At 57.0% G+C, this 24,828-nt stretch overlaps 1 protein-coding gene across 6 annotated transcripts in view; it reads right to left on the reverse strand.

Moving 5' to 3' along the window:
* ABR (ABR activator of RhoGEF and GTPase) overlaps window positions 1-24,828 on the reverse strand; it is a 207,990-nt gene that overhangs the window by 47,196 nt on the left and 135,966 nt on the right. For 5 of the 6 annotated variants that reach the window (XM_032263461.1, XM_032263464.1, XM_032263463.1 and 2 more), the window contains 7 exons: window positions 21,610-21,717; window positions 17,712-17,772; window positions 12,526-12,578; window positions 11,507-11,647; window positions 9,164-9,285; window positions 6,048-6,213; window positions 347-469 (listed from right to left, as the gene is read on the reverse strand). In XM_032263461.1, coding sequence (XP_032119352.1) covers window positions 347-469; window positions 6,048-6,213; window positions 9,164-9,285; window positions 11,507-11,647; window positions 12,526-12,578; window positions 17,712-17,772; window positions 21,610-21,717 — 774 coding nt within the window. Of the gene's footprint in view, window positions 1-346; window positions 470-6,047; window positions 6,214-9,163; window positions 9,286-11,506; window positions 11,648-12,525; window positions 12,579-17,226; window positions 17,557-17,711; window positions 17,773-21,609; window positions 21,718-24,828 lie in introns of those variants that run through there. The other variant, XM_032263466.1, reaches the window with a different exon arrangement.

Genomic DNA, 24,828 nt, shown 5'->3' on the forward strand with positions numbered 1-24,828 from the left:
GCCTCATCCTCCCAAAGTGCTTAGATTACAGGCCTGAGCCACTGTGCCGGCCCAAAGCTCCTCCTTATCAGGCACTGCTGACCTTGGAGGAGGTAGCCAGGGGTGGATGGGTGGAGGGGCAGCTCCTTCCTGGGAAGCCAAGGTGACAGGAGCACCGTGCCAGAAAAGACCAGCAGAGGGCACTAACTCCACACAAGTGGGGAGCGTGAGTCAACTGCCGGAGCCATGGCAGCCTCCTTAGGAAGAGGGGGCCTGAGCTCTGGTTCCTGCAGGTCAGGGCCAGGAGCCATAGGGCAGGCAGTGTAGGACTAAGCAGGGGTGTCCTGTCCCACCCCACCCTCCTGACCTTTCCATTGCGATTGTGGATCCTGAAGGGGATTGTGGGGGAGTTGAGCAGCAGCAGGAATTCGTTCTCAAACATCTTCTTCTTTAGGCGCTCGATGGCCCGGCTCTGGCCTTTGTTGGCTTTCTGCAGGAGACGGGGACAAGGAGGGTCGCTCACACTCGGGCACCCCTTCTCACAGGCCCTGCTCAGCACAACTTTCCCGTGTTAATCATGGCTTTTTTTTTTTCAGACAGAGTCTCACTGTGTCGCCCAGGTTGGAGTGCAGTGAGTGAATAGTATGATCTCAGCTCACTGCGTACTCCACCTCCCAGGTTCAAGCAATTCTCCTGCCTCAGCCTCCCGAGTAGCTGGGACTACAGGCACGCGCCACCACGCCCAGCTCATTTTTTGCATTTTAGTAGAGACGGGGTTTCACCGTGGCCAGGCTGGTCTCGCTCTCCTGACTTTGTGATCCACCTGCCTCGGCCTCCCAAAGTGCTGGGATGACAGGTGTGAGCCACCTGCCCGGCCATGCTCTTTAAATTTTCTGTATTTCGTGATGTTTTGACACCTTGGGGCAGGAGCGGGGGTACCTGGGTGAGAAACAGCTCCATCCAGGGCTCGCTGGTTCCTAACACTAAATGACGCCCTGTGAGCGCCTTTCATACGCACAACTGATCAGAGCCCGCATCCCAAGCACCTTCCCTACTGACCCCCACTCACCAAACCAGCATCTCCTCTGCCCCATACCACGCAGGGCCAGGACCCAGGTCACTAGAGACCAGCCCTCCACCCCTCCAGCCCAGGGCTGCCAACATCACTGAAGCCAGCCAGTGCCAAGCCTTTCCCTGCCCTGCCCTCCCCTGCTTCTCCACAGAAAACACAGGAAAGCTGTGGCCACACCTTCCTTCCACTCCCACCTCCGGTTCAACGCCGGCGCCTCCCTGTGTGGCCCTGGGCGGGGCCCTACGCCTCCTTCTCTGGGGAGCCCTGAACAATATGAATATGATGGTAGCTCTGTGCCGTCACCCTGTTGCCTCCATACGTTAAACCCTGGGTACAACAGAGACGCCTGCTTTAATAAACCTCAGATGCCTTTCCGCATAAAGCCCCGCCTGCTGGCCTGGCACCCAGACCCCGTGGCAGGGTTCCAGCCTCCCTGCCCAGCAGATAACCCATCCCGCTCCCTGGGCTCAGCCTCCCTCCCTAACCAGCCATGGCTGGCAGAGGCCACCTGCTCAATGTTCCAAGTTTCTGTCTGTTTCATGAAGGATTCCCTCCCTTTTATTAACCACAACTATGCTTCAAGTCTCAGCTCCCAAGGCCGTCTTCAAGCTCCTTAGCCAGAATTCATCTCTGTAGTGTTTTTCTTTTTTCTTTTTTTTTTTTTTTTAACTCACTGGACTGGCAAAACTGTAATGAATGTTCACAGCCGGTGTTGTGACACTGTGGGGGACAGTGAGTCTTGCTCACCGCAGGGGGAACGTCACCAGACACAACTTTTTCAGAGGTAAGCCGGGCAACTCTGCACACTCACTCCACCCGACCGTCCCCCTGGAGGCAAGCTACTGCAGAGACACACGTGCACGGTGATGTTTGCGTGGACCTGCCTGCTGAGAGCGAAGGATCAGAAACAATCTAAATACCCAAAAACGTTGTGTGCAGTCAAGCAGCAGGGCAGGATTCAGCTGTTAAAAAGGATCTGAGGGGCCAGGTGCGGTGGCTCACGCCTGTGATCCCAGCACTGTGGGAGGCTGAGGCGGGCGGATCACGAGGTCAAGAGATTGAGATCATCCTGGCCAACATGGTGAAACCCCATCTCTACTAAAAATATAAAAACTAGCCGGGTGTGGTGGCACGTGCTTGTAGTCCCAGCTACTCAGGAGACTGAGGCAGGAGAATCGCTTGAATCCGGGAGGTGGAGGTTGCAGTGAATCGATATCACACCACTGCACTTCAGCCTGATGACACTGCATCTCAAAAAAAAAAAAAAATGCATCTGAAATTGCCAGCCGTGGTGGCTCACACCTGTAATCCCAGCACTTTGGGAGGCCAAGGTGGGTAGATCACCTGAGGTCAGGAGTTTGAGACCAGCCTGGCCAACATGGCAAAACCTCATTTCTATTAAAAATACAAAAATTAGCTGGGCGGGGTGGCATGTGCTGTAATCCTAGCTACTCTGGAGGCTGAGGCAGGAGAATAGCTTGAATCTGGGTGGTGGAAGTTGCACTGAGCTAAGATTGCACCACTGCACTCCAGCCTGGGTGACAGGGCAAGACTCCATCTCAAAAAAACAAAACAAAACAAAAAAAGAATCTGATGCATCCAAAGGGCTCAAAGATGCACTATGACATGAAATGCTCACGCTGCAGATCAGCACGTGTAGTCTAGTCTCACTGTACACACACGTGCCCACACATGCTCACATGTGCACACACCCAGGCACACGCATACACGCGTGCACACCCACCCACCCACATGCAGGCACACTCATGCGCACACACCCACTCACACACACCCAAACACATGTACTCGTGCGCACATCCACACATGCACACACTTGTGTGCACATCCATGCATACTCACGCACACACACCTGCACAAACACATGCACATACACGTGTATGCACTTTCACGCATCCATGCACACACTCAGCACACATCCACCCACCCACATCCACTCACACTCTCATACACACACCCACGCATACTCGTACACACACCCACACATGCATGCACACGCACTCTTGTGCACACATGCACACTCACGCACACCCACCCACCCACAGGCACACTCGTGCACACCCACCCGCACATGCATGCACACGCACTCAGGCATGCACTCGCACACTTGCGTGCACACACCCACACATGCACACACCCACCCACCCACTCTCGTGCACACAAACTTGCATGCACACATACACACGTATGCACACACACGCAGACACATGCACACTGAGCTAAGATTGCACCACTGCACTCCAGCCTGGGTGACCAGTACACCCATTCTCATGCACACGCATGCACACGCACACACCCACACACATGCACACACGGACACACCAGTACAGGTAGAATTTGGAAGAGTACACCTCAAACTGTCAGCGATGGGAGGCGGGTGGCGACCACCTGTACATGCTGGTGCCGTGAGCATTTCTCATTAGAACAAGCCAGTACTACACTGGGGATGAGAAAAACATGAGCGTTTTAAACATTCTTATTAGAAGAACAAATCACTGCTCCTTCTGTGACTCAGAGGGTGACACCAGGGCCTCTCCAGTGAGTCACCACACGTGCCTTGCTCTGTGGTCAGCAAGGGGCGTGTCTGCTTCCTCCACTGGCCGGGGAATGCAGATGGCACCCGGCACACCCCAGGCCACAGAGCCAGAGAGCTCAGTGACACTGACTGAGTCGGAGGCCACGTCTGCACAGCGGGGGCAGCGGGAGGGCAGGAAGCCTACTGACCCCCGGGGCAAGAGACAGGCACGCTGGATGCTCCTGGGCAGAGACTCCTGGCCATGCGGGAGGGGACAGCTATGCTGGTGAGGGAGCTCCCTCAGGCAGATGCCCCGCAATTAGACCCTCTGCCCTAGGACATCCCCCTGCCCTGAACGCCCGGGGGCCGTAACAGGGATCTTCCTTTTCCCAGTTCAAAGAGAGGCCCTTGGATCGAAAGAACCCTTACAGAGACCATCTGGTCACGTTTTCTTCAATACCTTCTTCTTCCTTTTTTTTTCAGGTGGAGTCTCACTCACTCAGTTGCCCAGGCTAGGGTGCAATGGTGCCATCTTGGCTCACTGCAACCTCTGCCTCCTGGGTTTTAAGTAATTCTGCCTCAGCCTCCTTAGTAGATGGGATTACAGGCGTGCGTGCGTGCGCCACCAGGCCCGGCTAATTTTTGTATTTTTAGTAGAGACAGGGCTTCACCATGTTGGTCAGGCTGGTGTTGACCTCCTGACCTCGTGATCCACCCGCCTTCGCCTCCCAAAGTGATAGGATTACAGGTGTCAGCCACAGTGCTGGGCCCTTAGTACCTATTTTTTAATGTGTCAAGTATTAGGAACATAGAAGAAAATACCCCTCTCACTGCAGTTCAAATTCTAGTGGGGAAGAGACGAGGCTGACGATGCAACTGTAATTCAGCAGCATCAAAGCAAAGCCACAGGTGAACATCAGGATCTGTGGACAGGGCACCCAGCCCATGCTGTGGTGGGGGTGGGTGTCAGAAAAGCTTCCAAGGAGGTGAAGCCTAAGCTGAACCTGAGAGGTAAGAAAGAGACCAAGATGACCAAGCCACTCCAGGCTGTCCCTTCAGCGCCCTGGGAAGGCTCCTCTGGTGGTGCCTTCCTATAGCACTGTTTCTGAATACAGGAATCGAAGGCTATGCATTTTCCTCTCAACAGCACTTTGGCTGCATCCAGGGGTACTGGTATGTAGGACGCTCATTCTCAGGCAGGTCTAAACAGTTTGCAGTTCCCATTTTGATTTCCTCATTACCTTGTCAGTTTGAACTTTCCAAACATATGGCTAATCAATATTCTCTTTTTGTTTTTTGAGACACAGTCTCACTTTGTTGTCCAGGCTCTGGAGTGCACCAGCACAATCTCAGCTTACCGTGGCCTCTGCTTCCCGGGTTCAAGTAATTCTCCTGTCTCAGTCTCCTGAGTAGCTGGGATTACAGGCGCCTGCTACCATGCCCAGCTAATTTTTAGATTTTTAGTAGAGATGCGGTTTCACCATGTTGGCCAGGCTGGTCTCAAACTCTTGATCTCAGGTGATCCGCCCCCCTCGGCCTCCGAAAGTGTGGGGATGACAGGCGTGAGCTGCCACACTTGGACTAACCAATGTCCTTGTCCGTTTCTAATTTTACTCCACTTTGTCTGTGAACGTGACTTGCACGCTATCAACTTTTTGAAAACTTTTGGGATTTCTTTGGTGGCCTATTATAGGATAAATGTGAATGTTCCACACTTGTGTGACAAGAATCAGTTTTCTGTCAGGGCACAAGCCTCCTTGCATTTTTAGGTCAAGCATGTTAATTGTGGCATTCAGGGTCTCTCTCTCCTTATTTGCCTACTTGATCTGTCTGTTTCTGAGAGGCCTCCCAGGTCCTCTTCCTTGCACAGGTCCTGCTTTTCCTTATAAAAGCTGCTTTTTCTTCCCTTGCTTCTCCCTCCCCAACTTTTTTCTAAGACAGAGTCTCACTGTGTTGCCCAGACTGGAGCATAATGGCACAATCTCGGCTCACTGCAACCTCTGCCTCCGAGGTTCAAGCAATTCCCCTGCCTCAGCCTCCAGGGTAGCTGGGATTACAGGTGCATGCCACCACGCCTGGCTTAGTTTTGTACTTTAGGAGACAGGGTTTTGCCATGTTGGTCAGGCGGGTCTCAAACTCCTGGTCTCAGGTGATCCACCCACCTCAGCCTCCCAAAGTGCTGGGATCACAGGCAGGAGGCACTGCGTCCGGCCGCTTGCTTCCCCTTTCTGTCGTGTTCAACCTGCGCTGCTTTCCAGGACACCTTCCACAATCAGCCCCATGAAACCCTGAGCACTGATCCCCTCGATCTGCTCAGAGCTACTGCACTCAGGACCTTTCCCTTGGTAAGTACACACTCAAGGGCTCCCTCTCAAACTCTCAAAGCTGACAACTTCCCGCCTCCACTTCCCCTGGCACGCCTGCCTCAAAGCGTCCCTGGCTCGGAGGCCAAGCACTGCTCACCTCCTTCTGGATTTCACTCTTGAGGGTGGAGATCTTCATCTTCATGTCCTCCAGCTCATGGTCTGGGAAGGGCTGCACCTGGGGGCTGGCCTCAGACTCCTCGGGGGACGGAAACACCAGGTCGGCCAGGGGAATGTACCACTTGCAGTCATACTGCTGGTGCTTCCTGCAAGCGAGCCGGAGGGAGACGTGAGCCAGAGCGGGAAGGCTCTTCCAGCCGAAGTCCTGGGTCCGGAACCACACACACACACACACACACACACACACACACACTGACGAGGATGGACTGGGAACTCGCCAGAAGCAAGAACAACCCCTGCTCCCAAGGAGCCTGGCCGGGAAACACATATGCAGTGCCAAGAGCCAGGTCCTGCGGCCCGCCTGCCCTCCTGCAGGGAGCCACTGTGCCCGCCCACCTTCCCAGGCTGCTGGCCCAGATGACTCATGCTGTCAAACGCCCCAGATCACTGGGGTATCAAGAAGAGCAAAGCCCCCTCGGCCAGGTTCACAGCTTCCTACCCCATCCCACACCCTCCCTCCCTTCTAGACTATCCACGTTCATTATCCTTCAGGCTAACACTGGAATACAGGTGTTATTCTGAATGCCAACTCTCATCATGGGAGGTCACATGGGTCTACACTGGATGAAGGATTACAAGCCACATCCAAGTCTAGCAAGAAGGCGTGCCCAGATTAGTAGTGTCTGCCATCGTTGATTGATTAGTAATGTCTGCCATGGCAAAGGATGACAGGCAGAGGCGTGTGTGATTATCATCACCATCCCTGCCTTAGGATCATCTCAAATATGACCTAGTTCAGAGAGTCAGACCCTTTATTATTATTATTTTGTGAGATGGAGTTTTGCTCATTGTCCAGGCTGGAATGCAATGGCGTGATCTCCACTCACTGCAACCTCCACCTCCAGGGTTCAAGCGATTCTCCTGGCTCAGCTCCATGAGTAGCTGGGATTACAGGTGCACGCCACCATGCCCAGCTAATTTTTGTAATTTCAGTAGAGACAGGGTTTCACCATGTTGGCCAGGCTGGTCTCAAACTCCTGACCTCAGGTGACCCACCCACCTCGGCCTCCCAAAGTCCTGGGACTATAGGCGTGAGCCACCGCGCCTGACCAGCCTTGCCCTTTACTGAAGTTCATAATGATCGATCCTTCCCCTAGGACTTAGATTTGCACTTCTCATTCTGACCCTTGAGTGCTGTGGTGGGCTCATAGCTTGCTGCCCCTGTGCAGTACTCAGGGGCACAGCCAGCCGGGGGGCTGAAAGCAGAGGAAAGACAGCCTGGTGGTGAGCACACTGGCTTTGGAGTCACACAGACTTGGGTTTGGATGCGGACTGCTGCTTCTCAGCGGTGAGAAGGGGTGTGCTTGGCACACTGAAGGTGATCAGGAAATGTGGGTGGAAGAGTGTGTGAGTGGAACTGAATGAGCCTCTCTGCTCAGGGCACAGCGCAGACCCACGTTCCCAGGTACAGAGAGGGAGGCACCAGGCAGCTTTCACATTCCGTGGGACTCCGATCCCACCTGTGCCTCCAGCTGGGCAACCATGAGCAGCTCATCTACCTTCTCTGACGCTTCTCTCTCACCCGTGACAAGGGAGCAACAGTCACTACTTAGTGGAGGTGCTGGGAGGACTAGAAATAATGCACTCAAAGCATCTGTCACGGCAGCTGGCATGGCCTAAACCCTCAATAATAGTAGCAGGAGCTGGGATGAATATTCACAGTGCTGCAGCCAGCAAGAACTTGGAGAGGTCTAATAGAAGAAGGTTTAAGTAAACGGCACATCCACCGCTAATGTCGTGAGGGAAGTAAGATGATGACGATGAGGACAAGAGAGCAACAGGGAAAACGCAAAACAGAGCGGCAGAGCCCCCCGCTGGGCATTCGCTCTGATGACGGCTGCACAGGAACAGGAGAACATTTAAACACAGGGAAGGAAGCGTCTCGGCGGGAGACTGACACTTATGCTTCAGTGGAGACGGCGTTTCCTCTAATGTCCTTATATTATCGTTATAATTAAAAACATGACTTATTTTCAGGAAATAAAGGGCTACGTAGTGAGATTAAATTAATTCATACATTTTTTTTTTTGAGACAGAGTCTCGCTCTGTCGCCAGGTGCCAGGCTGGAGTGTAGTGGTGCGATCTCGGTTCACTGCAACCTCCACCTCCCAGGTTCAAGCAGTTCTCCTGCCTCAGCCTCCCGAGTAGCCGGGACCACAGGTGTACACCACAACGCCCAGCTAATTTTTGTATTTTTAGTAGAGATAGGGTTTCACTGCATTAGCCAGGATGGTCTCAATCTCTTGACCTTGTGATCTGCCCGCCTCGGCCTCCCAAAATGCTGGGATTAGAGGCATGAGCCACTTCACCTGGTCCATGGATTTCTTTAAAAAAGCAAAAAGCAGCCAGGTGCAGTGGCTCACGCCTGTAATTCCAACACCTTGGGAGGCCGAGGCGGGTGGATCACGAGATCGGGAGATCGAGACCATCCTAGTAACACTGTGAAACCCGCCTCTACTAAAAGTACAAAAAATTAGCCGGGCATAGTGGCACGTGCCTGTGGTCCCAGCTACTTGGGAAGCTGAGGCAGGAGAATTGCTTGGACCCAGGAAGCGGAGGTCATGGTGAGATGAGATTGCACCACTGCGCTCCAGCCTGGGCGACAGAGTGAGACTTCATCTCAAGAAAAAAAAAAAAAAAAAAAAAGGAAAACCTGGTTGGGTGCAATGGCTCATGCCTGTAATCCCAGCACTTTGGGAGGCTGAGGCAGGAGGATCACCTGAGGTCAAGAGATCGAGACCAGCCTGCCCAACATGGTGAAACCCCGTCTCTACTAAAAATACAAATATTAGCTGGGTGTGGTGGTGGGCACCTGTAACCCCAGCTACTTGGGAGGCTGAGGCAGGAGAATCGCTTGGACTCAGGAGGTGGAGGTTGCAGTGAGCCGAGATAGCGCCACTGCACTCCAGCCTGGGCAACAGAGCAAGACCCTGTCTCAAAAGAAAAAGAAACCCACAAGGTCGCTGAAGGGTGCATCAGGGGGCAGTGTCTGGCCCGCTGCCTCTGCCCCGTGCCCCTGGACTCCTGCACACTCACCCTGCAGAGGTCTTCTTCAGCTTGGCACACAGTAGGACATCCGTGAAGAGGAACACGTGCCGCAGCTTCCGGGAGCTCTCTGACACTTCCACCAGGAAGCCATCCTTCACCAGCTGCCGCGTCTGAGGGAGAGGGCAGACCCCCAGCTGCTCAGAGGGGAGTGGGCCAGGGGCCGAGCCTGCACGCAAGGGCACAGGCAGCCAGGGAGGGCTGAACTGGGGGGCGGTGTGGCCTGCAACCCCGTAACAAAGGTGGTGAAAGCACTGCCTCTGGAGTCCCGCGGACGTGGGCTTGGATCCAGGCAGGTTTCTCAGCTGGGATCTCCCTGGCCTCCCTGACCTCTCTGAATCTCAGATTTACCTTCTGTCCAGTGGGCACAATGATGTCTCCCCAAAGGTGACTCACAGAGGTGGTGCATGGAAAACAGCACAGCAAGTGTGCGCAGTAGGGGGGCTCTCCACGCCACCCCTGGCGCCCCTGCCCAGGACGACCCGGTTCCTCCCCTCCGGGGCACTAACACGCCTACCTGCAACCCCTCCCAACGAAGCCACGAACTTCATCCAGTCCCAGATCCACTGTGACCCGAGACCCGCTCAGGCTTCTCCGTGGTTTCTCCAGCCCCCGGGGATGGGAGACCTGGGCCGTCCTCCCTGGGGCTGCAACAGTGTCCAGAGGGGACCTGCAGCCGCCTCTCACCTGGCTCTGGTTCCCTCAGAGTTCCCTCCCACCTGCTCAGAGCTGGGGGCCGTCACCATCCATCCCAGCCTTTCCTGTGTGTGAGATACGGGGTATCACCTACACCTGCTGTGATATGAGGTGAGTGTATTGAAAGCATATAAGTAAGTTGCCCGAGGCCAGGCGCAGTGGCTCACACCTGTTATCCCAGCACTTAGGGAGGCTGAGGTGGGTGGATTACTTGAGGCTAGGAGTTCAAGACCAGCCTGGCCAACAGAGTGAAACCCCATCTCTACTAAAATACAAAAATTAGCTGGGCGTGGTGGTGAGCACCTGTGATCCCAGCTACTCAGGAGGCTGACACAGAACTGCTGGAACCAGAATGCGGAGGCTGCCGTGAGCCGAGACCGCACCATGGCCCTCCAACCCGGGCCACAGAGCGAGACTCAGTCTCAGAAAACCAAAAAACAGACGAGCGAAAGCTGAGGGTATGCAAAGCCCTGGAGATTTTTCAGATGCCCCGGAGTGAAACAGACGAGGGTCTCCCCGGACGCTGCATGCCAGCACCGGGAACCACTCAGAATCGGCTCTCTCTGCCCAGCGGACACTGCCCAGGCCTGCCCCTCACCACTCTCCCCCCAGGAGACCCCTGGGCATCATAAACAGACCAGAGGAGCAGAAACGCGGTCGGCCTTGCTCCCCAGGGCCGCCTCATGACCTCCCCTGAGAAGGTGTTTTGTGTGGGTCCAGCTGCTGACCCACGAGGCAACCGTGCCCCTCAGGCTTCCTTGCTCTCCCCTCACTGGGCTGCCCTGGCCCTTCCACCGCGAAGGGCCCCCGGGAGCTCCCCATCCAGGTGCCCGCTGGACGTCCCAGCAGCCTCTCCTGCTGCAGGCTTCCTCGGGCTGCTGCCTGTGCAGGCCAAGCTGAAGCAGCTGCAAGCCCCTGCCCCCTCAGCTTCTCCGGGACCCCGACAGGCCCACACTGGCCAGAGGCAGGTGTCCGCGTTCAAGGGGCAGGAGGCCAGAGGCCGGCTTCCCCGGCGTGGGGCAGAACGCACTGGCGTCCCGACAGCCCAGGTGAACAATCCAGCTCAGAGACCTGTGGCAGACCTGGACACTGTCCAGTCTCAGTGTCCTTTCTGGCTCACTGGATTATTATTTTTTTTAAGACACAGTCTCACTCTGTCACCAAGGCTGGAGTGCAGTGGCTTGATCTTGGGTCACTGAATTCTCTGCCTCCCGTGTTCAAGTGATTCTCCCACCTCAGCCTCCAGAGTAGCTGGGACTACAGGCACCTGCCACCACGCCTGGCTGATTTTTGTATTTTTAGTAGAGACGGGGCTTCACTGTGTTGGCCAGGCTGGTCTCAAGAACTCCTGACCTCAAGTGATCCTCCCAGCCTGGACTCCCAAAGTGCTAGGATGACAGGCGTGAGCCACCACGCCCGGCCTCACTCCGTTATTGTAAGGATTCATGAGACACTGGATTTAAAGCTCTTGGCCTAGGCCTGGGGATGCCGCAGGTCATCAGGGTGACCGAGGACTGAAGGCCTCTCCTTGGCTGGGGATGGAGAACGGGCTGGAGAGGCCGGGGCACACAGCACCGCCTGTGCATGAGAGAAGGGGACGAGGGGTCTGGCCCACCCTACTTCTCAGCCTGGGCTCACCTCCCCCTTGGGGGTGGTGACTGCAGTCCGGCGGGGGTCGATGTCCTCGTTGATGCTGGACAGGAAGTTCTGGGAGATTCGAAGGGCATCCTGCAGCAGCGGGTAGTCGGGGTGGTCCACGGGCGTGTGCTTCAGCAGATCCTGTGGAGGGTGGGCCGTGGGCTGAGGGGCTCGAGGGGAAGCCACGGGGGTCCTCAGTCCTCACCAAAAGAATTCAAAGGGTGGGCACTCAGGGACCCACCGAATTCCTGCAAAATCTGAACTACAAATCAAAGGCAGGCCAGGCACAGTGGCTCACACCTGTAATCCCAGTGCTCTGGGAGGCCGAGACGGGCGGATCACCTGAGGTCGGGAGTTTGAGGCCAGCCCGACAAGCATGGTGAAACCCCGTCTCTACTAAAAATACAAAAACTAGCCAGGCATGGTGGTAGGCACATGTGATCCCAGCTACTGGGGAGGCTGAGGCAGGAGAATCGCTTGAACCCAGGAGGCAGAGGTTGCAGTGAGCCAAGATTGCGCCACTGCACTCCAGCCTGGGTGACAGAGCAAGATTCCGTCTCAAAAAAAAAAAAAAAAAAAATCAGAGCCAGTGCAGCAGGGGTGAGGGGTAAAGGGTGAGGGTGAGGGACAAGGGCCCTGGCTGCCTCCCTTTCTCCCTGCTGCTGTCACTAGTGGGGACACCAGGTGGAGGCTCATCCCGCTGAGCAGCTGGGGGAGAAGCCCCTGTGCCCACCCTGCAGTGGTCTCCTGGGGACCAGGAGGCAGCGGGTGGGGAAGGGGAAGTGCCTGCCTCCTGGGGAGCACCTGACCCAGTGTCCAGCTTAGCGGCCCTGGCCTAGGGCCTGTACTGAGGCCCTGGCCTGCTGACATGGTGACAGAGGGCCAGGCAGGCATCCGAGGGCCCCGGGAACCCCGATTCCCCTCGTGGGCCGTTCTCAGACACTCTGGCACCCTCTGACCCGGCTCAGTATCCCGATGAGCTCCTATGCTCTCTGGCCACACGGGGGCTTGACACTCACGTGTAGGACAAGGGTGCTCCGGGTGACACGGTCAATGGGCTTGTAGAGCAGAGCTGTGGGAGGGGGGAGGGAGGAAGATGGCGGACAAGGGCAACCCAGCGCCTCAGAGGCCAGCTTTGCCCCCACCCGCACGCCGCCCCGGGAACACCCACCCGAAGGATGGCACAGTGGGCCAGCTTCACCCCCACCCGCACGCCCCCCTGGGAACACCCACCGAGGGACAGCACAGTGGGCCCATGGCAGCCTCCACCCCGGCTCTCCCTCCCAGGGCAGACCACGCAGAAGACACAGGTGACGTGCAGCCCCGGCAGCCCGGGATCTCCTCCCGTCACACGAGGCTTCCTCGAGAGCCGCCCCCAGGCCCGTCCTGGCCTCACCTGGCTCAAGGCAGATGGGCACGGCACCCCCAGCCCGAATCACAAAGCTCCACCCAGCCGCACCCTGCAGACTCCAGCACACCGGCCATCCCCAGGACCCCAGAATGGGAGGAGACACGCTGTGTTTTCAGGAGAGGCGGCGCCCTTAACAGCCTTAGCCTCTGCAGCTGACAGCCGGGCACAGCCAGCTGGGATTGGCACGCTTCGCTATAACCCACAAGACAGGCCTTATCTCTCAGAGGAAGACTCTTCCCCACATCCTGAAATGCCAGACAGCAAGCCCAGGATAGGCTGGAGGCCAGGGAGGCTGGCCTGATCTCCACAGAGAGGCTCTGCTCTCCAAGACCAGCCTGGCCAACACAGTGAAACCCTGTCTATACTAAAAATAGAAAAATTAGCCGGGCATAGTGGCATGTGCCTGTAATCCCGGCTACTCCGGAGGCTGTGGTAGGAGAATCACTTGAACCCGGAAGGCGGAGGCTGTAGTGAGCCGAGATTGCACCACTGCACTCCAGCCTAAGTGAAAAGAGCGAAACTCTGTCTCAAAAAAAAAAAGTCTCTGCTCTCAAACACATGGCAGCCTGAGGGGCAAAGGTTTCCTGAAGCAACTCAGGCCAGGTCTCGCACAGGATGGCCGCACAGAGGCTGGAGGAACGCAGGTGAGGCCAGCCAGCCCCCGCGAGCTGCAGCCTCCACAACTCACATGCCAAGTGGCCCAGTGCGGAGGGCCGGGAGGCAGCAGGGATAGGCGGAGGTGGCAGCTGCCAGACCGACACTTCCCAACGCCCTTCCTGCTCGCAGCTGCGCCCCTCTCCCAACATGGAGGCTCAGCTTTCCATCCCGCACCTGGGCGCTCTGTCCCTGGGGTCACGACCTTGGCCCCCAGCCACAAGAGCAGTGAGAGGCAGGATGGTCCCTGGGAAGAAGGATTCCCCGACTGGGTGTCCCATAGGACCCGCTGTGACAGATCCCAGCGCCAGCACCCACGCCCAAGCTGGGCCCCAAACCCAAGGGCTCTTCAAAGCCGCAGATTGGAATTCCCCGCGCTGTGCAGCCACGCAGATACTTCAGGAGCCGTATGCGGGCTGCCAGGAAGACGCAGCCCCAGCAGGGCCCCCAGCCTTATCTGCAGGCCTAGCTCCGCTGCCCGTCAACATCACTGGGGTGGGGTGTGGCTGTGAAAAGACCCAGACGCCTGCCCCCAGCCTGCCAACTAAACCCACATCTCCGCAAGACTGCACGGGCATTCAGCATTTTTAAAAAGCTTCTTTACTGATTCAAATGTATGATAATGACTGAAAACCACTGCTTTATGGTTTATGTATGTATTTAATTTTTTTTTAAATAGAGATGAGGGGCCAGGTATGGTGGCTTCTGCCTGTCACCCCAGCACTTTGGGAGGCCGAAGGCGGGGGTGGATCACTTGAGGTCAGGAGTTCGAGACCAGCCTGGCCAACAAGGTGAAACCCCATCTCTATAAAAAATACAAAAACTAGCCAAGTGTGGTGGTGGGTGCCTGTAATGCCAGCTACTGGGAGGCTGAGGCAGGGGAATCTCTTAAATCCGGGAGGCGGAGGTTGCAGTGAGCTGAGATCGCACCACTGCACTCTAGCCTGAGTGACAGGGCGAGATTCTGTCTCAAAATAAATAAATAAATAAATAAACATAGAAACAAGGTCTCACTATGTTGCTCAGGCTGGTCTCGAACTCCTGGCCTCAAGCAATCCTCCTGCCTCGGTCTGCCAAATGCTGGGATTACCAGCAGGAGCCACCATCCCCGGCCAACCCCTGGTTACATAAATACACTTCATGTGACAAACCTGTAGCCCTTGCGTATCCAGCAATTTCCAGAGACGCTCCTGGCGCCACGGAAGCTTGAATGAACAAGACGAGTCTTGGGCTGTCCTGGGGCACTGAAGGTACAGCCCAGTTCCCAGCTCAGGTGGGATCCATTTCTGCTTAAGGCACCCACCTGTGGCTCAGCCCATCTTCAGGGCGAAAATGCACACTCGAGAGCCCCAGAGACCCCAAGAAAGCGTGAGCTCAGCAGACACCTGCTGGGCTGGGGCCCGGAGCTGCGGCCCCAGGGAAAGCTGACACCACATTATGGCTCCTGCAGCCCTCTGGCGGGTCCCAGGAGGAAGAGGTTTCTGACGAAGCTCAGAAGCCTGCACACAGGACAGGTTGGGTTTCAGACGGTCAGAGTCCACCTGAGCAGGGCTGCAGAATGAGCCCGGGAGGGCGGCCGGGGGACAGGTGCTCCGGGAAAGGGCACCGGGACCACGTCAGATCGGGAGGGAATGGGGAACAAGGGCGGCCCTGACGTTCGTGCTCCCCATACCGGGGTCCCCTGAGAAGGCAGGACGAGGTGCTCACTCTGGCCTTCCCACGTCCCCAAGCTCCGGCAGACTGGCCTGCTTCCTGCCCACCTCACCCACTCTCCCCACTCCTCCCTGACTTGGGCAGCAAGCTGGTATCTCTGTGGTTGGCTGGGTACTCGCTCTGTGCCCAAGGGTTCTGAGGGGACAGCTTTGCCTGCATTATTTCCTGTGATTAAAAAGGGAAGCAATTCTCACTGGCCCCATTTTACAGACAAGGCAGCTGAGGCCAGGGGTGTTCTGCGGCATGCTCACCGACCCGAGCTACAGGTGGAGGGAGCTGGGCTTTGAATTTAGACCCACCCACGCTCCTCGTGTTGACTGCCCCCTCCTCAGGGGAGGGCGGCACCTGGAAAATCTCAATGAGCCACAGGAGGGTTCTTGGAAAGAATGACCAGGATGGGGTGAGCCCTGTCCTCACGAGCTGGCCCTTTCGGTCCTCATTACCACCGTGAAGCTGACTTCAAAGACAGAATCACAGAGGCCAGAGCAGCATGAACTCCAGGTCCAGGTCTGGTTCACCAAGTCGAAGCTTCCTTTCGGGGAAGGGAGAGGAAGCCGAGCAGGGCACATTTCCTTTTCAGGAAGGCAGAGTTGAGACCTGACCAACTCCTAGGCTAGACCAAAAAGACCATTTCACCTCTGACCAGGCCAATTTCAAGTGAGGACAGGGTTCCTGGGGCCGTCCTGCTGCGTCGCAGGAGAGAGGACACCTCGGAGGTTGCTTCCATCGCGAGGGTCCTGAGAGGGTCAGGGGGTGATGGCGCCATGCGGCCCGTCCAGCACAGCCGCCTGGGAAAGAGCCCAGGAGACGGACGGCCCCTCCTCCAGCAAGCTGCCACCCCCTCCCTTCAGCTCTAAGGAGCTCCGGGTTACCAGGGAGACAGGAAAGCAGGGTGGCTGAGGAGGGCGCAGAGCCCAAGCACCTGGTGGGAAGGAAGTGGAAGGTCCTAGAACCAGCCGCCTGCCGCTCCCACAGACTCGGGCCCAGAGCAGCGGGCCTGGGAGCCACCCGAGCCCACCCTCTCCCTGCCACTGGCAGATGGGCACCCCTGGCACACCGTGCCTCTTGGGCCAGAGTCCACAGTCTCCTGGACACCTCCCTGCCGGAGGTGGCTTCCCCGTCCTATGACCACCAGCCCTGCTGATGGCATGCACCTGTCCAGGATGCCCCCGTGCCCTGCCAGCGGCGGGGGCTACCAGGAGGATGGCCCGGGCCGTCCCGCTGACTGGTGGTGTGTATGTGACCTTCACAAAGCCTCCTGCCACACCCCCTCCCGCTGGTCCTGCCGACCTGCCTTCCACAGTCCTGTGCCCGGACCTCAGCTCAAGAGTCTCTCAAGGCTGGAAACAAGCCTTTGGGCTCCTTCCTCTTCCACAGCTGCTCCGTGTCCCCCCCGCCCGCCACCCCCCGCCGCAGCATGTGCCTGGGAGCACAATACCCGCCGCCCAGCCTCCGCTCCTCGCTCCAGAAACAAAGAAACTCCCAACTTCTCCCTCCGGCTCGCACTGGTCCCCTCGGCTGGCACCATCGTCACCCGTCCAGACCATCGCCACCCCTCGTCACCCATCCCCACGCGGCGCCTGGCCCCCACAGACCCTCTCCCTGGCCTCAGGACTGCTGTGTCTGCAGGCACAGCTCATCACCGTCCCTCCCGAACAGACCTTGCAGGAAGTTCTCCCACACTAGCCACCCCCTCCCCACCCATCCTGAGCACCTGGACCCGCCAGCCTGGTCCTTCATCTCCAAGCAGCCCTGCCCTGAGCATCCCCCAGGTTTCAACTCTAGGCGGGATGCTGGCTGAAACGAAGGGATATTCGGGGCCAGCCGCCTGCCCACCCTCCCTCCCTGCGGCCCCCAGGCCTTGCCGGCACATTCAAGCCCACTCCAGCCAGTCGCAGAGGTGGGAGGGTCCGCCACCTCCCACAGTGGGCACCTGGGTTACCATAGGTGCAGTTACAGCAGAAGCGAATAATGAGGAGAATCTCCATGGCAGCCTCTGTCCGCACAGCGGGAGCGCGCAGCCATCGCTCCAGGACCCCGGTGCCCACCAGCAGCCCCACCGGCCACTCAGCCACCTTGCTGAAGCGGCCGCACCGTCCCCAGCATCCAGCAGCCGCTTTGGAGTGCTCCTCCAGCTAGGGGGAGGGGCGGGAGGCGCGTGGTGAGGAGAGGAGGGAGGGGGAGGGGAGGAGGGGCAGGGAGGGAGGGACCCAGCAGCCTGCTGGCATCCTAAAGAGGAGCACGTTTGTAGCTGGCTGGCTGCCCGGGCACGAGGCTGGAGTCCTCCCGTGCGCGCACACACGCTCATGCACGCTCACACTCACACTCAGGCGCGCGTGAGGGGGAAGGGCGCCGCGTTCACGCAGCCTGGCGCCCACATGGCCAGACAAAGGAAGGTGACAGTAACCCGGCCCCTCCCCGAGGTACCTTCCATGGTGACCGAGGTGTGGCTGTCCTTCGAGTCCTTGGGACCTTTCACCTTGAGCTCCTGCCAAAGGAAGGAGAGGAATCACTACCTGGTCTGCCAACACCACCCCCAGCCCCCATCGTGAGCCCAGCAGGGAGGGGAGCTCTGAAACTCAGGGTGCAAGTGTGAGAATGGAGGCCGGTGTGTGGCTCACACCTGTCATCCCAGCACTTTGGGAGGCTGAGGCGAGTGGATCACCTGAGGTCAGGAGTTCGAGACCAGCCTGGCCAACATGGTGAAACCCCATCTCTACTAAAAATACAAAAATTAGCTGAGTGTGGTGGCACACGCCTATAATCCCAGCTACTCGGGAGGCTGAGGCAGAGGAACTGCTTGAACCCGGGAGGCGGAGGCTGCGGTGAGCTGAGATCATGCCACTGCACTCCTGCCTGGGAGACAGATCGAGACGCCATCTCAAGAAAAAAAAAAATGAGAATAGAGACAAAGGAGCCCGTGGCCATGGACTGCCTCTGCCTTGACACCCCCATCCCCTGCACCCACAGCTGTGAGCTCCTGGAGCCTTGTAGAGTCCAGCAGCTGGGGCATGGGCAAGAAGGAAGGGACTCCAGGTCCCAGATTGGAGAGGGGCTGGCAGGGAGCCCTGAGGTTACAGGAAACCCTCCCAGAAGCCCCTACTCAGGAATCCTACACATTGAAAGACAGGGGTAGAGCTGACAAGCGCCAGCCGATCTTCAGAGCGTGAGCAGCCCGTGAGAGAGGGAGGGGGTCCTGCACACCTGCACAGGGCAGGCAGCAAAACGGCGGGCCTAGGGCAGAGACGTGGAGCTCCCAGGACAGCCCAGCCGCATCCTACCCCCATCAGAGGGCACTTCCTCAGCCCCCGGCACCCCGACACTCCCCACCCACCACAGCCTGTGCTGGGTGTCCTCCAGGAGGGTGAAGGGGAGGAACAGGCTGTCCTCCTGGACCCTGAGCCCGGCAACAGGCAGTGAGTGAGTCCTGGAAACAGACGCGGGGAGGACTGGTCTGCTCCAGGCCTCTGTCACCCTCCTTTAGAGGTTCCAGCCTCAGCTTCTGCTCACAGGACGGTGTCAGTGTCGCCTGCAATTGGAGCTGTAAATGCGATCCCCACTTGGCAGACAAAGCAAGCAGAGCGTCAAAGAGGGGTGTGGGAGGGAAGGTGGGGGGCAAGGCGAGGCCAAGGTCAGGAGCCCAGGTGATGTCACCTGCTCAGCCTGGAGGGAAGGAAGCCCCCAGAAAGCAGGAGCGTCCTGCGTCTGTCTCAAGCTGTTTCTAGACAGGGAAAACTCCCAGGGACTGAGCTTGGGTATGTGTATATTTTGGGGGACAGGGAGGGTGGGGTTACTCAGCTTCTCTAGGCTGTGTCTCTGGCTGGTGCCTGGATTCCCAGATTCAGGGAATTTTTCTTCGAGCCCCCTCCAGCAAAGCCTGGGCTATGAAATCACTCCTGCTGCAGCGAAGAGCCTAATTGCCATAATTAGGTGGCAGCGCCAGCAGGAAGCAAGCACGTCATCAAGTGACTCAGGAGGAGGAGCCACCTGGCGGAGAGCCACTGGCGGCTCTGCCCTCCGGGGTGGGCAGCCTTTGAGAGGGGCTCACGGCTGGGGCGGGGGCTGCTGTCCATGCACAGACAACAGGCAGCCAGCCCAGGCTGAGAGCCGAGCCTACACTCTGGACCGTATGGGACCCTGGGCTCTCGGGCGGCCTTGGCTGGGCCGCTCTGAACATGGACCAGGGCAGTCGGGTAGTTCCCGGCTTGCCTGGGAACCGAGAGGGGAAGCACCGTTTCTCCAGCCTCTTTTATTTGGATTTTTAATAGAGACAGGGTCTTGCCACATTGCCCAGGCCGGTCTTGAACCCCTGGGCTCAAGCCATCCTCCGGCCTCGGCCTCCCACAGTGCTGGGATTATAGGCGTGAGCCACCGCGCCCAGCCTCTCCAGCCTCTTGACACCGTGTAGAGGGACTTCCCCACCCCGCACTTCGTCCTCCCAGGCAGAGGGTGACTCCTCTGTTCCATGGGTCTGGGAGAAGAAACTGGTCAGCACTCCTCTCTCTGCAGACAGGGTGAGAGGGGTGGGCTCTGTCCTCAGTGTGGGGAGGGCCTGTGGTTCCTTGTTCCTGCAAGGGACTCAACAGACATCTTTTTTATTTTTTTTTGATACGGAGTTTCACTCTTGCTACCCAGGCTGGAGTGCAATGGCGCGATCTCGGCTCACCGCAACCTCCGCCTCCCGGTTCAAGTGATTCTCCTGCCTCAGCCTCCTGAGTAGCTGGGATTACAGGTACCCATCACCACGCCTGGCTAATTCTTGTATTTTAGTAGAGATGGGGTCAGGCTGCTCTCAAACTCCTGATCTCAGGTGACCCACCTGCCTCGGCCTCCCAAAGTGCTGGGATGACAGGCATGAGCCACCACGCTGGCCTCAATAGATACATTTAATTCCAGAGGAGAAGTGCCAGCAAGGCCACTATGGCCACAGATGCTAATCCGTGTCCTCCAAGCTGTGCCCTAACAGTCACCAAGCTGACCCACCCGTCTCCGTCTGCCTGGCGCCCCAGCTGCCTCTCGGTGGATTCTAAACCTGGGCATCACCCTGCACCCCTGAAGTTTCCAGAAAACCACCCTGTATCTCCCCAGCTCTTCCAGCATTAGAGCTGAGACAGGGAACACAAAGGGCCAAGGGGGGCCTTTAGGGCATGACCCCCAGAACTGCAGAAGCCTCTCCCCCGTTCTAGGGTAGAGGTTCTCTTGCCCTGAACTGGCAGCTGGGTGCTGTTCCCGCAAGGCCGGTGCTGTAGGGTGTCACCATGGTCTTTTTGGACAAAGGGATGAGCTGGGCTCTGTCCTGAAGGACCCGGAGCAGCTGTCCCCTCCATGCGTCCTCCCGGGTAGAAATGTGAGTGGCAGATAGGGCCACACGTCTGCCCTGCAGAGGAGGACGGGAGGGAGGCGCAGCCACAAAGGCAGACACAGACCTGTTCCCAGCCGGGCTTCCAAGGCTCCTTCTCCACGTAAGTGGCTCCTGCCCTCTCTGTTTATGGGACTGCAGACTTAAGAGTGGGCAAGGATCTTCAAAGACGACCGAGTCCAAATTTCCCCATCTTCCCATTCATAAAAATCACCCAGAAGCTTGTTCAAATAGAGAATCTCGGGCCCCATCCAAAGTTCCCGAATCAGAAGCTCCAGGGAAGGTGCCTGGAAATCTGTGTTTTAAATCACAGTGCCCGCTGATGCCTATCAGCAAGGTTAGGACTAGCTGGCCAAGCTGGGCTCAGCGGCTCACGCCTGTAATCCCAGCACCGTGGGAGGCTGAGGCGGGCACATCACCTGAGTTCGAGACCAGCCTGGCCAACATGGCGAAACCCCGTAGCTACTAAAGAAACAAAAATTAGCCGGGTGTGGTGGTGGGCGCCTGTAGTCCCAGCTACTCAGGAGGCTGAGGCAGGAGAATTGCTTGAACCCAGGAGGCGAAGCCTGGTGACAGAGTGAAACTCCATCTCAAAAAAAGGATGAGCTGGCCGAGTGTAAACCCCTCATTCTACGGGACAGGAAATGAAGGCTGAGAGGAGGGAAGTCACTTGCTCAGGGTCACCCGAGCGTGGGTAAAAACTGCCTTTTTTTTTTTTTTTTTTTTTTTTTGCCTCCCTTGTTCCTCTCTCTAATCTGAAAGAGAATAATAAAAAATAAAGTAGTTTTATATTAAGAGGGAAAACGTCAGGTGCAAGAAAGCAAATATGAGGCTAAGTGTTACGCATTGGAGTAACCACCTCACCGGCTGGCAAGCGAGGGAGGGGAGACCCGAGGCCCGGAAGGCTCTGAGCTCCCCCAGCGCCCGCTTTCGTCCGCCAGGGTGGCTGTGCCGGGAGCTGCCTACCTCTGAGATCTTCTGGAACTGGTTGTTGGACTGGCTGCACTTCTCAGCTGTCTCCAGAGCGACTTTGTAGTTATCCACAAACGCTTTGTACACACCAAGCTGGCTGGCCTGCAGGGAGGAGTCGGGGAGCAGAGGAGAGGAGGGGAGCGGGAGGGGAGCGGATCAGTCAATGGATGAAAGTTTCGCAGAGCACCTGGAGCACCCGGGTGCTGAAAACCTCTGACTCAGCTCCACGGGATGAGCTGGGAACCAGAGGAGAGGCACGGATGGACATGTTACACCATCCCTTTGAACTTGACAGTTTCCATGGAAACTAGCTTAGCCAATAAGGCTAACAATGAGGTCTGGGGTTGGGGAGATCGGGATAGGGCCTTTGTCGGCCTGCTAGAAATTCAACTCATCACAGCGTCTCGCTTTCCTCAGCATCATCAAGGCCTCCTAGGGTCTGAAATCCCTTAATGTCTCATACTTCCTTCACATCCTGGAATTAGCCAGAGCAGGGAGAGGCGGGTGTGTGTGTGCTGGGGGGAGTTGGCACATGTGGCCCGCTCGGGTCTCCCTCCCCATGTAGAGTGTGGGGCGCAGCATTGAAAGGCACCTTCTGGGCCGGGCATGGTGGCTCACGCCTGTAATCCCAGCACTTTGGGAGGCTGAGGCGGTTGGATCACCTAAGGTCAGGAGTTCGAGACCAGCCTGGCCAACATGGTGAAACCCCCGTCTCTACTAAAAATGCAAAAATTAGCCAGGCGTGGTTGGTGGCGCGCCTGTGGTCCCAGCTACTCAGGAGGCTGAGGTGGGAAAATCACTTGAACTTGGGAGGCGGAGGTTGCAGTGAGCTGAGATCTCACCACAGCATTCCAGCCTGAATGACAGAGTGAGACTCTGTCTCAAAAACAAAACAAAACAACAAATAAAGGTGCTGTCTTTCCTCCCTTGGCCTCGGGGTCCCCGTCCTCGCCTCTTCCACCTCCTTTATCCCCAAGAAGCCAAAGCCCCTGCCTCACTACGCATTTGCCCACCACTGAGAATCAAACGCAAGCTTTTCCTGATTCACAGCCACGGACGGCCTCACCTCCTCTGACAGCCACAGCACATGCCATCGCCCCTTCTGCAAAAGGGGAAACTGAGGCTCACTAAGTCAATTCCCCAAATATTTACAGACAGCCTTCTCTGGGCTGTGTATATGCACTTCCTCTTACGGGAGCAAAGGGTAGAAATTCAAATTAAAGCCAGAGTGAGATATTTTATACTCCTCAGAAGGGTAAAAATTTAAAAGTCTAATTGACAGCAAGGGCTGGCAAGCATATGGGGAAATTTAAACCCTTACAGACCACTCGGGGGAGTGGAAATTAGTACAATTATTTGGAGAGCAATTTGTTAGTAACTACTAACACTGAAACAGTTGAACTAATAAAGCTGAGGATAGGCACAGCCTATCTACTGCTCAGCAAATCCACTTTTACACACGAACCGCAAGCTTTTTTTTTTTTAAAGTACATGCCAAGCCCAAAGTAGATATGGATACGCAGTAAACGCACAAACTGCGGTCTAGAAGTGATCCACCAAATTCATGCCCGTAGCTGCTTCAAGCAGGGGCAGGGGAGAGTCCACCTCTACGCGTGATGCTTTACTGTCTTGATTGCAAGGTTTTGCTGTGTTATTCTCTGGGTTTTTGGTTTCGAGCTTTTTCAGTACAGCAGCAAGGGAGATACAGCTGCTGCCTCCAGGGCCTGTGGGGGGGAGTGGCTGCTGCTGAACGCCACCCTGGATCGCCCCACTTTCGGCAGGATCCTCATGCTCCCCAAGAACCTGCAGACAGTGAGGATGGGGTGGGGGCAGGCTGGCTGCAGCATCGGCTGAGCCTGGCGCCTCCCAGGGGAGCCCTTCGAGGGAGCTGGTGGGCAGAGGAATGGGCATCTGGAGAAACCAGAGAGTGGAGAGGGAACGGTGGCGCCCGGGGTGAACCAAGGCCAGAGGTGTTCGGCTCTCAGTGGCACGGGGAGCGGACTTTAGAAAGTGGGGCGGGGTAGGAAGGGATGGCGTTTATTTCCTTTTCCAGGGAGCAGTGAGGCCCAGCCCATCAGTGCCCACCCTATAGGAAACGTAGTTTGCTTCCTAAGCCAAAGGACACATGGCCGACGTTCTTCCAGGAAAGGGCCCCTCTTGCCCCCTTTCCCACAAGAAGGAGAACACCTGGCTGTGCAGGTTGGCACACCACCCGCCGTGAGCCAGGCCACGGTCACCCCAGGCTGTAGGGCCTGAGGGCCGGCCCACCAGGTTCATTAGCTGGGAAGGGCAGGTTGCTTGGGAACGGCAGCCTGGCACTGGGGTGATCTCATAAAACAAACAGCAGAGATGCTAATTCCCTTCTCTCGGCAATGAATAATCAAATACCCAGAGACTTCAGCTGAAAATAAACCGCTTCCAGATGCCAGGACTGCACCCCCGAGGGCCTCAGACACCAGTTCATGACGCCAGGGAGGGAAGGCGGTGGGTGGCAGATACACGGCCAGGCCTTTGGGGCCGAGGCCAGAACATGGGACGGCCAGGCCCAGAGACAGAGAAGCTTGCTGCCACGGGGCCTGCTCTCCCCCGCCCTCCTGAGGGATGAGGAGAGGATGCCCCGAAGCCAGCCAGCTCAGGTGACCAGGCAGTGAGGACGGGTGTCCACCACCCCTGAACTGAAGGGGCAGCTGGGTCTGTGAGAACCACGGGTGTGGCACTCCCTCGAAAGGATGCCTGCTGGGTGCCTCCTCCCAATTTATTTATTTGTTGTTTGTTTGAGACGAAGTTTTGCTCTCATCACCCAGGCTGGAGTGCAGCGGTGTGATCTCAGCTCACTGCAACCTCTGCCTCCCCGGTTCAAGCCATTCTCCTGCCTCAGCCTCCTGAGTAGCTGGGATTACAGGCGTGCGTCACAATGCCCGGGTAATTTTGCATTTTGACATGGGGTTAAAATTTGACATTTTACATGAGAAGCCAACATGGGGTTTCTCCATGTTGGTCAAGGCTGGTCTTGAACTCCCGGCCTCAGGTGATCCGCCTGCCTTGGCCTCCCAAAGTGCTGGGATTACAGGCGTGAGCCATTGCGCCTGGCCCACATCTTCCCAATTTAATAATAATAATCATGGCACTAATGATAATGACTAGTTATTGAGTACTTATTAATTTACAATGTTCCAGGCACTGTTCCAAGCACTTTCCTTTCTACTTCATTCT

The sequence above is a fragment of the Sapajus apella genome, unplaced genomic scaffold, assembly GCF_009761245.1.
Source record: "Sapajus apella isolate SASKATOON/1434 unplaced genomic scaffold, GSC_monkey_1.0 scaffold136, whole genome shotgun sequence".
Taxonomy (NCBI): domain Eukaryota; kingdom Metazoa; phylum Chordata; class Mammalia; order Primates; family Cebidae; genus Sapajus; species Sapajus apella.